This window comes from Chaetodon auriga, unplaced genomic scaffold (assembly GCF_051107435.1).
Source record: "Chaetodon auriga isolate fChaAug3 unplaced genomic scaffold, fChaAug3.hap1 Scaffold_188, whole genome shotgun sequence".
Taxonomy (NCBI): domain Eukaryota; kingdom Metazoa; phylum Chordata; class Actinopteri; order Chaetodontiformes; family Chaetodontidae; genus Chaetodon; species Chaetodon auriga.
In genome coordinates, this window is record NW_027481960.1 from 255,869 (window position 1) to 269,184 (window position 13,316).

A 13,316-nucleotide genomic window follows, 5' to 3' on the forward strand; every position below is an offset into this window, starting at 1 on the left:
CTAATTATCAGCTACAAAAGCTAATATTTCTCTATATTTATCTCCTCTTTTTGTCAGCTGCTGTGTGTCTGCAGTGTATCTAGTGCCAAGAAGAGAAAAAGTTTCTCATCAGTGTGTTTAATGTTTAGCATGTCAGAAGTGATTTCATTCATTTTTGTGACTGCTCTTATGAGCTCAGACTCAAAAGCTAATAGTTACATGGGTGCTAAAACTCTGCCGCCCTGTTGCACTGACCTCCACCATCATGAAGTACTTTGAAAGGCTCGCCAACAAATAAGATCTAGCCTCCCCTCTCTCCTGGACCCATTTCAGTTTGCGTTACAGGCCAACAACCTGTCCACTGATGATGCAGTCTCCTCTGCGCTCCACTCAGCCCGCGCCCACCTGGCCACAAGAGAATCTTACATGAGAATGTTGTTCACAGACGGCAGTTTACCATCCAACACTGTCATCCCTCAGCAGTTACCAGCTTGGCCTGAGCAAACTCCTCTGGAATTGGTGGCAGGACTTTGCCACAGAGAGATCACATGCAGTACTGGTCGGCATCAGCAACAGTGATGAGACCAACTACATGGAGGAGGTGAAAACCGACTGGCCATGTGGTGTGGAAATACCAATTTCTCCTTGAATGTGGGGAAAACAAAGGAGATTGTAATTGACTTCTGGAGAACCCAGAAAGGGGGGGGGGGGGGAACACGCGACTTACTTCGATCCCTCTTTATGTCCTGTACATGTGGTGTTATTGACAAAAAAGTTGATTTTTGACTTTGACCCGTAGCCATCTATAGACTTAATTTTATTGTTAAAATATAACAATAACAACTAATAGAAGCCAAGCAAAGACAGAATTCTGTGAAAAGGCTGAACATTCAGGTTGCGGTTTGAAGGTCAAGTGAATTTTATTTAATTTTATTTTCTATATAGCACCAGCTCATTTTTTCACTGAGTACATGTGGTCCATACATAGAGCAGTTGTTCCCAACCATTATCTGAGGAGGGCCACCCCCCCTTTGAAGGTCAAGTTAATTTTATTTGATTTTATTTTCTATATAGCGCCAGATCACAGCATAAGTCATTTGAGAATACCTTTCCTATAGAACAGGTCTATACCTTGTCCCTTTATTAAACACAATACAACACAAACTCAATAGCCTTATCTTATTTATCTTATTTACAGGAGGGCATGTCATTTCTGTCTCTATATGGTCGCACGTTTACAGTTCTCCTCTGCTCTCTGTATCATGCACAGTGGAGTTCCGCCCTGATGTCCACCTGTGACCAACTTTTGGACCGTGACCCACCAGTTGAGAATCACTGATTTAGAGGATAGTTGAGAAAAAAAATCACCACATAGAAATGGCCTTGCAGATACAGAGAGCATTAAGAGTCCATAATAAATATTACCTGGTGCTATCTTGTCTTATATCAATCATCTTTCATCGCAATGAGGACAACTCCATTAAATCATCATACCTAGTGACAACAAATCAGCCCTTCTTGTATGTTATCCTTCCCCTCTTATGAAATATTGCACATCTACACAAAAATTTGTATTAAGTATCTCAGTGAAGCCAAACTGTGAGACTGCACCTTCAACATGTTCAGAAGAACACGGCAAGTTGCCTTTACTTTGTGAGGCAGGAGGACCAAGCTGATAAATAGGCCTCAAAATGTCTTTCTGAAAGAGTGAAACATACATTTTTACAATTCTTCAAATGACGTTCTGATAGCTCTTTCAGAAGCTCTTTAAGTCAATACATCCTGGTGACACCTTGAGCTATTATGCTCATATTTACATTATGACTGGTATTAAAAATTCATAAAAAATATTAAATGTGTCCAAATGTAATAACAAGAGGTGTGTGTCATAGAGCAGGGTTAGATCTACTGTCCTGCACTGATTCTGAGCCCATAGGTCACATGACCTGGGAGTTATTAAGCTACTGAGGTAACAATGACATAATTTATTAGAAATTAACACTAAATAAATAAATAAATCATATCTACAATAAGTGTTACGTTAATAATATTAAAAAAAATCAACACACACCTAGCCCTCTGGGTCTTGTTTTCTTTGTTAACCAGCAATGAACAACTCAGAGCACATTTGGAGAACAAAAAATGGAAAAAAAAACATAAAATGTGAATTTTGATGAAAAAAGGAAAATGTCCAGTGTAAAGTCCGGGCTTCTCCCTTTATTTGCAAAGGTCGCAGTTCCAGTTGCCTGCCATTGCTTGTTGGAGTTTCTGTTCCTCCAAATCCAGGCATTCCTCGTGGTACCACCTTTCACAGGTGTCACACTGTATCTGTAAAATGAAGTAAGCAAAGACAATATCAGTACCATCTTCTCAGCAATTCCATCATAGTTTGCCACAGGGAGTCATTTCTGGTTGTATACACGGACAAAATGTTACATAATCATTTCTAGGGTTAGGGTTAGGGTTAGGTGTCCCCATGGGGTTATCTAAGTACAAATTGTTGTTGCACTGCTTTCCATTTGTTAGCGATGCTCTAATTGTGTCTGCTTAAAAATCAAGCGCAGCCCTTTACACTCCATGAAAGCCAAAACTCACTCTCAGCCATGCTATGCCATATTTAATTCAACTCTTTGGTTACAGGGATTGAGATGAGAAACATCAACAAGTAATCTTCCACTGTACAAAAAAATTTTTTTTTTGGCTCATTTATCATGCTTAAACTTTGAAGCTTGCCATTCTGAAATGTGAGACTGCGTACAATGTACTGTGTGCATTGTGTGATAAATCATGATCAAAATCAGATAAAAGTTTGTAGAGTAATATTACTTTTTTGATGATCTGTATTATGAATATAATCCCCCACCCCCTCCCTCCAAAAAATAAAGGGGCTAAGGGAGTGATGAAGACCTTTTATGAGCTTTAGTTGAGTGTATGAGTTCTCATAAAGATCCCAGAGTTAGTCATCGGTTCATAACAATTCTTTTATAAATAAATAGCTAAGTGCCACCATCTTTTTATTTTTTGAAATTATATCTGTCAAGTGTTTTGCTTGCTTGCTGTATTAACCCCACACTTGAAGGGGTGTACCAACGCTGAACATTAAAAGCTGGAATCCACTCAAAGACCAGGCCGTTGTTCCTTTTTTTTTTTTTTTTTTTTTTTTTCCTTTTTTTTTTCCTTTGGTTTTTGCCCAGAATAGTGCAGGAGAAGGAAAACAGTTTCTTTTTTTTTCTTTTTTACAGCCTTTTTCCCTCAGCAGGTGAAAAACCTTAAAAGACAAAACACCACATGATTACCATTTTGTAAAAACAGGTTCTACCAAATCAAATAATTATCAAACCCATAATTATAATAATATACCAATTAATAATTATCAATTATCAAAACCCTTTCACATTAACCATTAACCAAGTGCATGAAAATAGATTAACCTTTTCCCTTTAAGTTAAAACAGACTTAAGTGAATTATTTCAATGTAAATGCATCAAAATATATAAAATACATTTTTTTTTTTTGGAAACAATGAATTAAGCATTTTACTAGACCCAACATACAAATTAATAAATAACTAATCAACCAACAATTTCCCCCCAGGTTTAGACACACATTTACATCCCATATCCACTATAAAATTATTATTTTAGCAGTGAATCACTGTTTTAGCAGCCTTAAACATGCTGTCTGCAGGTAGAAAAAAAAATGACCCGTTTATCCTATGCCCACACTAGCAGCCAATGATCCAGCACAGTTATGTCTGCACATCAAACACTTTAAATTGGGATTAAGCAGACCGCTGCAATATTTATCCGACCAAACAAGTTACAATAACTCTTCCTCACCAGCCAACATTTACACAAAGCACCGGGCGCTACAAACAACTTCATCCACATCTCAGGTGCCTGGCATCCACAAATAAAAATAAAAAGCGTTCTTACCGGCGGTCCGTTCAGCTCTTTGTTGGTACTTTTTACACGCTCTGTGGGGAAACCAAACTCGTCTGCTCTGCAGTGGCGTCTCTTTGTTCTGCTTGACTTGATACAGCTGAGTAATTAACGTCTTCGCACCTCAGCTGATGAGCCGGGAGCACTCACCGCTGTAATTATGCGTAAACATAAATAAACTATTTTGATTGTGCAAACTGGCTGGCCGAACTATACCGAATTATATATAAAACTTATCTGGGGCTACCTAGGTGAATACGGGTGCAGACGTGCTCTACCAAGTACTCTATAATAAAAATACAATATTTACAAACAGGGTTTGACTTGTTGTCATGCGTGCCGCAAGGCCGCCGCGGTTGCGGGCTCGCGCATCAGCTGACGAAACAGCTGTTCGCCGCTACAATATCTTTACTTTGAACGTACAGAAGAATACATTCACATGGTAGCATTAGTAAGGACCAAAGCAAATAACATTCCAGTTATTGTTTATTTTGAGTCCTGAGCCAGATAAGGTTCACAAGTTCAATAGAATTCTGATGCAACTTAATACAAAGTAGAACAGTCCCTCCAAAAACTATCCCTACAGAACACTTTTAATTTAGGACAATCTCAGAAGATAAGGTAATGGTTAGCAGCAGTCAAGCCGCATTGCCTCTAGCATGGCATAATTATATGTTTATACTTCTCTCCTGATACGGTATTTTGAAATATCTAGTAATATTCTTCCAGCAATGCTCTCTCCAGTCCATTGAGCGGGATGTTGTCCACTGGAAGGACCAGATGTTGCCCCAAGCCTCCTCAGAAATCTCAATCCCTGACTCCCATTCCCATTTATCTTTTATGTATAGAGTGTTGTTATTGTTAGCATAGGAAAGAGCTGTGTACAGCTTTGAGATGGATTTAGAACCTTGAAGTCACTGATAGAATATGTGGCACCGTTGGATTTCCTCTGCACTAGAACACAGCGTTATTCTAATAAAGATTTGAAAGCTAGGGTCTCTATCTGTGTAGAGGAGCGTGACCTAAGTTCTGGCAAATTCATCCATCTCAACCTTCACTGTCTTTTTCATTTATTGTTTTTATCTCATGACATTGTTTGTGGAGAATTCATGCTTTGCTTAGAAACACTCTATAAGTATACAGTAAACCCTAAATCATAAATGATAAATAATAAACAGTGGAAAAAACTCACCCAACGAGTCACTGGAGGTCCTGAAACAGGGGGCTTTGAAGCACAGCATACAGTGATTATCCAGGTCCAACACTGAAATAAAATTATTTATTGTTATTGTTGACATATGAAAACAGTACACACTTGAATGACAGCTGTGTAGCTATCAATGTGGCTTGTCAGCCTGATCATTTATAATGATGACAGGAATGCTGATAGAGGTTTTGAGTGTATCAAAGAAAACTGTCACTATTATGACTCCTTAGTGAAAACAAATAATTCGTATATCTTTATGATATAGCTTTTTTGTCAGTTGAATTTGACCATATAGAGGTTTGCAAAGAGTTCTTTCTGATTTGTTATTGGATGTAGATTATTTTTGATGTGTTCTATTTCTTATCTTTCAACAAGAAGCAATATTTAATATCAAGAAAAGAGAACAATGATTTATTAACCTGAGTCACTGAGTAATGCTGGGGCAAACTTTGTCCTTCCCGACGCCGTCTCCTTCTTGGAGGTGCCAAAGGACATGGCAGGTAGTGCCGGATATGCCTCTATTACTGCCTTTGCCATCTGCACCCACAAGATATAGTAATAATAATAATACAGAATTAAGCTTTTCACCTTTCAAAAATTATTTGTGAAGGATAGCGCAGTAGAAAGCCTAGTAAGTAATGCATGACAACATGCTGATTAAAAACTACACTGTATGCACATTACATTTTATATATTGAATTTTTAAGTTGAGCACCAAAACTTTGACACATAATATTTGACAGAGAAAAATAAATAACATAAATATTGCAAGACACAGACACACACGGACATTACCTTAGTGATGATGACCCCACAGCTACACTTGTCTCATTGTACTGGATGGTCCATCGTTAATCCCCTCCATCTGAGTGTCCCCCAGTCATTTTTGCCAAGGGTGATATTTCTGAACTGCATGTAATCCCTATGAAAAACATATGGTGTATCAATACACACGGAATATCGATATGAAAGTAATGTGGGTCATCACATAAAAATCACATAGCTAAGCTTTTATAGGATTACCTGCATCAATTACCTGCCAGGATTGCAAGGTCTGCCTTCAAATTCATGAGAGGGCTGTTCTTTATGAGGAAAAAAAGATGACCTGCCGTATTCTTCTTGCAGCATCTGCAGACTCAGCTTGCTCTGATTTATTTGCCATCGGGTCCAGCAAGAGCACAACCTTCATGGCAGGAAGTACATACTAAAAAGAATATATGAACGTTATCTCAAAACAACACAGAAAGATATCAGATGAAGTAACAACCACTGACCAGTAACTTCCAGTGAACTCCCCCAACATTTATAAAAGACAGTATGGCCTCATAGTTGCTGAAGTCTGTCTGTAATAGAAACAAAAACATCAACATATCACGTCAAGTAATTTTCAATTATGATGTTCGGCTCCCACTTGAGGTCCTGGGAGATGATAGTTCCCAGGAAGCGGAAAGACTCCACAGTGTCAATAGTGGAGTCACAGAGGGTGATGGGGACAGGTGAGGCTGAGTTCTTCCTGTTGTCCACAACCATCTCCACTGTCTTTAGAGCATTGAGCTCCAGGTTGTTCTGATTGCACCAGGTCACCAGGTGGTCAACCTCCCACCTGTAGGCGGGCTCACCATCAGAGATGAGTCCGATGTTGGCTCTGTAGGCAAACTGCAGGGGGTCCAGGAGAGGGTCAGTGATGTCTCTGAGGTGTGAGAGTACAAGGCGCTCAAAGGACTTCATGACCACAGAGGTCAGGGCAACAGGTCTGAAGTCATTAAGTCCTGTGGTCCTTGGCTTCTTGGGAACAGGGATGATGGTTGAAGACTTGAAGCAGGCTGGTACGTGACATGTCTCCAAAGAGGTGTTAAAAATGTCTGTGAACACTGGAGACAGCTGATCAGCACAGTGCTTCAAGGCAGATGGGGAGACAGAATCCGGTCCAGCTGCTCTCCGGGGGTTCTGTCCCCTGAAGAGTCTGTTGACGTCCCTTTCATGGATGGAAAGAGTCGTCACTGAGGTGGGGGGGGGGGGGGGGGGCATTGGTGGAGGTGACTGGAGCTGGAGCTGTTCAGAGGTGTCGTGGGGGATGGTTGCTGGACTGTCCCTTAGTCTTTCAAAGCGGCAGTAGAACTGGTTCAGGTCGTTGGCTAGGCGTCGATCGTTGATGGAGTGGGGGGCTTTAGGCTTGTAGTTAGTGATCTGCCTGAGCCCTTTCCAGACAGACGCAGAGTCGTTAGCTGAGAATTGGTGTTGGAGCTTCTCAGAGTACAGCCGTTTAGCCTCTTTCACCGCCTTGCTAAACTTGTACTTCGACTCTTTGTATCTGTCTTTGTCCCCACTCCTGAAGGCCTCTTCCTTTGCCAACCTTAGCTGCCTGAGTTGGGCTGTGAACCATGGTTTGTCATTGTTGTAACTCACCCTGGTGCGTGATGGAACACAGCAGTCCTCACAGAAGCTGATGTAGGACGTCACAGTCTCCGTGTACTCGTCCAGACTGTTGGTAGCAGTCCTGAACACATCCCAGTCAGTAGAGTCCAAACACGCCTGGAGATCCTCCACAGCCTCGCTGGTCCACTTCCTTGATGTCCTCACTACAGGTTTGCAGAGCTTTAGTTTCTGCCTGTACACAGGAATCAGGTGTACCATGACGTGGTCAGAGTGGCCCAGTGCAGCACGGGGGACGGCGTGATAAGCATCCCTGACTGTGGTGTAACAGTGATCCAGAATGTTCTCCTCTCTGGTCAGGCATTTGATAAACTGTCTGTATTTAGGGAGTTCGTGTGTGAGGTTACCTTTGTTAAAGTCACCAAGGACAATAACTAAAGAATCCGGGTTGGTCCACTCCACACGCAGTATCTGGTCAGCGAGCATACGCTGTGCGTCCTGCACGTTGGCTTGCAGCGGGATGTAAACGCCGACCAGAATGAATGAAGCGAACTCACGGGGTGAATAAAAAGGCTTACAGTTAATGGTGAAAGATTCCAGGTCAGGAGAACAGTGCTGCTGGATCACTGTCACGTCGTTGCACCAACCACTGTTGATGTAGAAACAGATTCCTTCACCTTTAGTTTTGCCGGAAAGTTCCATGTCTCGGTCCGCACAGTGGTGTTGGAAGCCAGCCAGCTGCAGCGCAGAGTCCGGTATTAATCCACAGAGCCACGTCTCGATGAAGCACAAAACCGCAGATGAAGAAAAGTCCCTGTTTTTACCCAATAGCAGTTGCAATTCCTCCAGTTTGTTGGGCAGTGAACGCACGTTAGAGAGAAATATTCCCGGTAACGCTGTACGTAGTCCGCACTGGCGAAGGCGCATGAGCGCGCCGGCCCGTTTTCCTCTCCTCCGGCGTTTCACTGCGTGAGCAAGGGTGAGCGCACCTTTGACCAGTATGTCCAAAATTTCCACTGTTGGGAGCAGAAATTTAGAAAAATAAATCCTCTGGTGTTGCTCCCCTGATGTTCACGATCTGGTGAAAGAGCTCCGGGTACCGTCACAAAAAACAGGTTTAAAACACAAAACAAAACAAAACAACGCGCACCAACACACCGAGGCAGCCGTATGCGGCGCCATCTTGATCAAAAAGGATCACACCAGCTGTGTAGTGATTTAGGATGAAAACAGCCCTTCCAAGGTTGAGCTGTTTGGCGTACAGATGGAATAGACCCAGCATAACCTAATATGGAAGAAGACAGGATATACAGCTGATCAAATAACAATTGTAAACACACAAGTACTATGTAAGTGTAACGAAAGGTCCTTTTTTTAAAACAAAAAATAAAATATGCATAACATCATATATGCTTGTATTGTTGGTAACATTTAAATGATCAACTACTTCCCCTGCCAGCCGCTGGTGAGGTCGCAGTGAACACAGTTCACTGTGATGTATCAGGAAACTGCAGCCTGCCCGGTTGACAGATGGTATTACAGCAACTACCACTTCAGTGTTGTTTTTTGTCCAGAGTGATTGTAGCTGGGAAAAAGTATAATACATCAATTATTTATATAATCAGATTAAAATACACTAAAAAATCATCCATCCATCATCTTCCGCTTCATCCGGGGCCGGGATACGGGAACAGCAGTTTGAGCAGGGACACCCAAACTTTCCTCTCCCTGGGCACTTCCTCCAGCTCTTCCAGGAGGACCCCAAGGTGTTCCCAGGCCAGCCGGGTGACATAGTCACTCCAGCATGTCCTGGGTCTTCCACGGAGTCTCCTCCCGGTGGGACATGCCTGGAAAACCTCCCTGGGGAGGCGTCCAGGGGGCATCTGATACAGATGCCTGAGCCATCTCAGCTGACTCCTCCCAATGCAGAGGAGCTGCAGCTCTACTTTGAGCTCCTCTTGGGTGACAGAGCTCCTCACCATATCTTTACGGGAGCGACCCGCCACCCTGTGGAGGAAGCTCAATTCAGCTGCTTGTATCCAGGATCTTGTTCTTCCGGTCAAGACCCAAAGTTCATGACCATAGGTGAGGGTAGGAGTGTAGATTGACCGGTAAATCGAGAGCTTCGCCTTTCGGCTCAGCACTGTCAATCTCACACTCCATTCTTCCCTCACTCGTGAACAAGACCCCAATATACTTGAACTCCTCCACTTGATTATAAATGGAATCACAAACTCTGCGTATTTTCATTTTATTTTAATTTTAAGTCCAAAACATATGCAGGAATAAAATGCCTGGGTGATTTTTGTTGGATGTGGTTTCAAAATATGAAAATCCTCCAATAGTAGTGCGATTTTTCTCCGAGACTGTTGCTTTGGTAGTGGTGGGTGGTAAAAGTATGTCCATACATGCTCTTTCCATTTCTTTTACAGACGGTTCATCATGGTTCACAAGGTGAACCATGAGGTATGGAGTGGTGAATTTCTGTTGCTGATGGAACTCCTTGACATAGACACAATTGCATCTGCACACAGTGCCAAGGGAAACCTGAAAATACTGGTGCTAATTGCTGGAATAGCAACTGATTGAATCTGATGTTCTATGACATGATTCAGGATGCTTTCTATTGTATTCTTTAAAGTTTTCTGGGCTTTGGAAAGTGTTCGTGAGGATGGATTATTTCTGATTTGTGGGCCGACTGCATGAATTAAATATCTGCTAGGTAAATCACCAGCATTTGTAACCACAGCCTCTCCGGGTTTTAATTTGCCATACTTTTGAATATGGCTCTCACTCTCCTTAGTTATCTCAGGCCCTCCAGCTGTAGCCAAAACCAGTACAAGCCCTCCAGTGTGACGCAAACTCTTTTTGGCAGCATCAACAATTGCATCCACAGTAAATTATGTCAGATCTGCCTTCCACACACATACTGTCAGGGTTTCTGAGACTTTGACCGACAAACTCTTCACTTGAGACAGCAGGGGTGGTGGTGGGCTGGCCTCCTCCAGCAAAGTGTCAATGTCAGTTTGGATGGTTGGTTCGGTGTCCAACTGTACAGTGCACATGTTATGGATCAGGTTAGGTTCATGCATGGAATAATGCAGTAAAACTCTGCATATCAATTAGTACATCACTTTATTATAAAACAAACCTTTGTTGGCCAATGTCCTGGCAAGGGCTGCTGCTCTGTATCTGCATCATTGAAAATGGAGCACTGCTGATGTTCAGACTGGCGCTGTGATGAACAAGACTGACTAATTACATGAAATGCATACATCCCTCATTATAACAAATGTGCATTATCAACATTATTATCAAGTGAATGGCTTCTAGATCTCATAAAATATAGCTGACTTTTACCACAAACCCCAAGAGCACTACACATACAATTACGCAACTTACTAAACTATTACCTGAGGCTGTGTGTCCTGTTTAAGTTGAGTGGCATCGTTGTCTGTATCCTTCTCCTCTACTTTGGTCTGGTTTGACGTCTTCTTCCTCTGAACCTGGTAATCACAATGGTGCACTAACTCCTCTTTTTACATAATATGGAATGTTATGGTACATAATGATACACTTTAGTGAACACTACAACATCTTGTTTCATTACCATGGTTTTTTGGGGTCTCACAAAATCAAAGGGCTTGGTTATTCTTGAGACGTATACACCTCTCCTCCCCTGCTTCCTCTGTTTCCACTATTCAACATCAACCCTGTATCTTGGACTAATAAAAAGAGAGATCTATTGTTATTAACCTCTTTTTGGTAATCAGCAGTTAGTCTTTGTCGGGTTCTATTAGTTATTTGAGGTCTGTAATAGCAATCATTATTTATTATTATTATTTATTGTTCTATATTGTTGTGTGGTTATTATCATCCTTTGGCTTTTTATACCTGTGAGAGACAATTGCGTTCACCAGAAAAACAGTGAAAACATCATACCTTTTTCTTGATTTTTAGAGAATCCTTGTACTCTCTTAAAAGAACTTCATGCATCCTCTTGTATGTGTGCTCAAACTCGTCAAATCTGGTGAGCCTCTTGTGTTGAAAACAGATCCTTTTTAGATCCCATTGAGACTTTTCCATAATGCTCTGGGTCCTGTTATCTTTGTTGTAATTCTATTAAAGACATGTTGAATTTACATGGGGTCATGTTAGTATAGTATTTGTTTAATTACAGATCTAAATACAAATCTAAAGACAATAATTCTCTCATTGCAGTTTATGGTTACCTGTTAACTCACATTAACACTTGCATTTACCTGTGTCGATTTCTGGGCAGCTCTTCTTCTCTTCTTCTCTTTCTTGAGAGCATGTCGTAAACAGGACTTGTCCCGTGCTGTCCAAGGTCTCCTGCAATACAAGTACCTTACTTTAATATTTACAAAAACAATCTGAAAAAACTTAACATATGTAGGGGAGTAAACAGACTTACCGAGAAACAGTTCTGACCACAGAACTGCCTGAGGCAGAAAGTACTGATGAAGCTCTGGGACGAAGGTAGGGCAATAATACCCATTTGGCTCTCCCCGTGTGTCCAGGGGTGCCTGCTGAATGACTTCTTTAAAGTGTTCATGAAATGGTGTTGGGCTCGATTCATCCTGTAAGAGGCCCATTTATAGTCATGTCACCGATTAGCTTCAGTGCTTTTTGGAGACAGTGCCAGTTATTATTTAGAACATCCTGTTTTTGTGGTACATGAAATTGTATATATGTTGACTGCATTGTCTGTGATGTCAATGTGTCAATATTTCAAAGCCAAACTACAAATATTGAGTTTAATGAAAGAAAAAATCAAGACCAAAAAACTCTCAGAAACTCTGAAATTCATACATGGACCAAAAGACTCACTGTCCATAACTCAACACAGAAAAATTAAACATTTAAATTCCAAATGTAGCTACAAAAGGATAACTTACCTCAAAGTCTTCATCAATGACATCTGAGTCTTTTATGACTGGCTGCGCAGTTGAGGTGAGTTCTTTCTGCAGGTTATGGAAATGTTTCTCAACATTTTTGCCACTTGATGGACTGGAGAGAACCACAGAAGCACTCACAAAAACCTCATCAAGTTGTTGTAGTGTCGTAGCCTGAGTCATAAGCCCGATCAGATGCATACAAGACGTAGTGCTTGCCAGCACTGTGGGAAAGAATGTTACAAGTAAATATAAATATTGCCAGCACAAAACCATAATGAAATATACAGAAAATAATTAATATTTAGTAGAAGGCAACACTATCTGTTTCTTGCAGAGGACCTTTGCATTCTTCATGATGTGACTTAAACACCTATGCAGAATTGGCAGCTCAGTGACATTCTTCTTAGCTTTTCCAGTAACTATGTCATAGTAGTGGGCAAGAAGCTCTGCGAGGCCCAGGCCAGACAAATTTTGTGAGATGGGCTGCATCAAAACAGCAGAGCCATCGCAAATGTACATCACTGGCCTTTTTTTAATGTTCCTCCCATGTGCTCTCATGTAGTACGTGATGAACGAGCCTAAGAAATACAACACAGATGCAGTGGTGTGTTCTGCGGTCACAAATGTCGCTACAGGCACGGGGGAGTGACCTTTTAGTGGATGTCTTACAACTAGTGGTGCAACGATAAACCGATTTGAATCGGTTATCGGTCTGTGACGTATGAGATCCGAGTGCATCGGTCGATGGAGCCCTGGATCGGTAAAAATGCACTACGAACGGTTTGATGGCCCGGATGTACGGCCGCAAATCGGTTTCCTGAGTTTCCAGCGGCCCATACCTGCCATTGTTGTGCTTGGCATGTGAACTCTCGCGAGATTACAGTGTTGACCTTTTAC

At 41.6% G+C, this 13,316-nt stretch overlaps 1 protein-coding gene across 7 annotated transcripts; it reads right to left on the reverse strand.

Annotated features, from left to right (window-relative positions):
* Window positions 1-287: 287 nt before the first annotated feature.
* On the reverse strand, window positions 288-12,599 carry LOC143317730 (uncharacterized). Of its 7 annotated transcripts, none has more exons than XM_076725740.1 (14): window positions 12,420-12,599; window positions 11,936-12,101; window positions 11,763-11,853; window positions 11,443-11,619; window positions 11,111-11,225; window positions 10,914-11,006; window positions 10,652-10,735; window positions 10,431-10,550; window positions 6,164-9,085; window positions 5,923-6,049; window positions 5,547-5,664; window positions 5,113-5,184; window positions 2,051-4,072; window positions 288-384 (listed from the first exon to the last, which is right to left on the reverse strand). In XM_076725740.1, the coding sequence occupies exon 9, from the start codon at window positions 8,425-8,427 to the stop codon at window positions 6,499-6,501; it is 1,929 nt and encodes a 642-aa protein (XP_076581855.1). In that variant the 5' UTR covers window positions 8,428-9,085; window positions 10,431-10,550; window positions 10,652-10,735; window positions 10,914-11,006; window positions 11,111-11,225; window positions 11,443-11,619; window positions 11,763-11,853; window positions 11,936-12,101; window positions 12,420-12,599; the 3' UTR covers window positions 288-384; window positions 2,051-4,072; window positions 5,113-5,184; window positions 5,547-5,664; window positions 5,923-6,049; window positions 6,164-6,498. The 7 variants fall into 7 exon arrangements, with proteins under 7 accessions (XP_076581855.1, XP_076581859.1, XP_076581858.1 ...); XM_076725744.1 differs by lacking the exon at window positions 288-384 and having other exon boundaries at window positions 835-4,072; window positions 6,164-6,331; window positions 6,402-9,085; XM_076725743.1 differs by lacking the exon at window positions 288-384 and having other exon boundaries at window positions 835-2,307; window positions 3,915-4,072.
* Window positions 12,600-13,316: the final 717 nt, after the last annotated feature.

Coding starts and splice junctions, on each gene's coding strand:
- LOC143317730 (XM_076725740.1), bottom strand. CDS start 8,427: ATGCGCCTTCGCCAGTGCGGACTACGTACAGCGTTACCGGGAATATTT.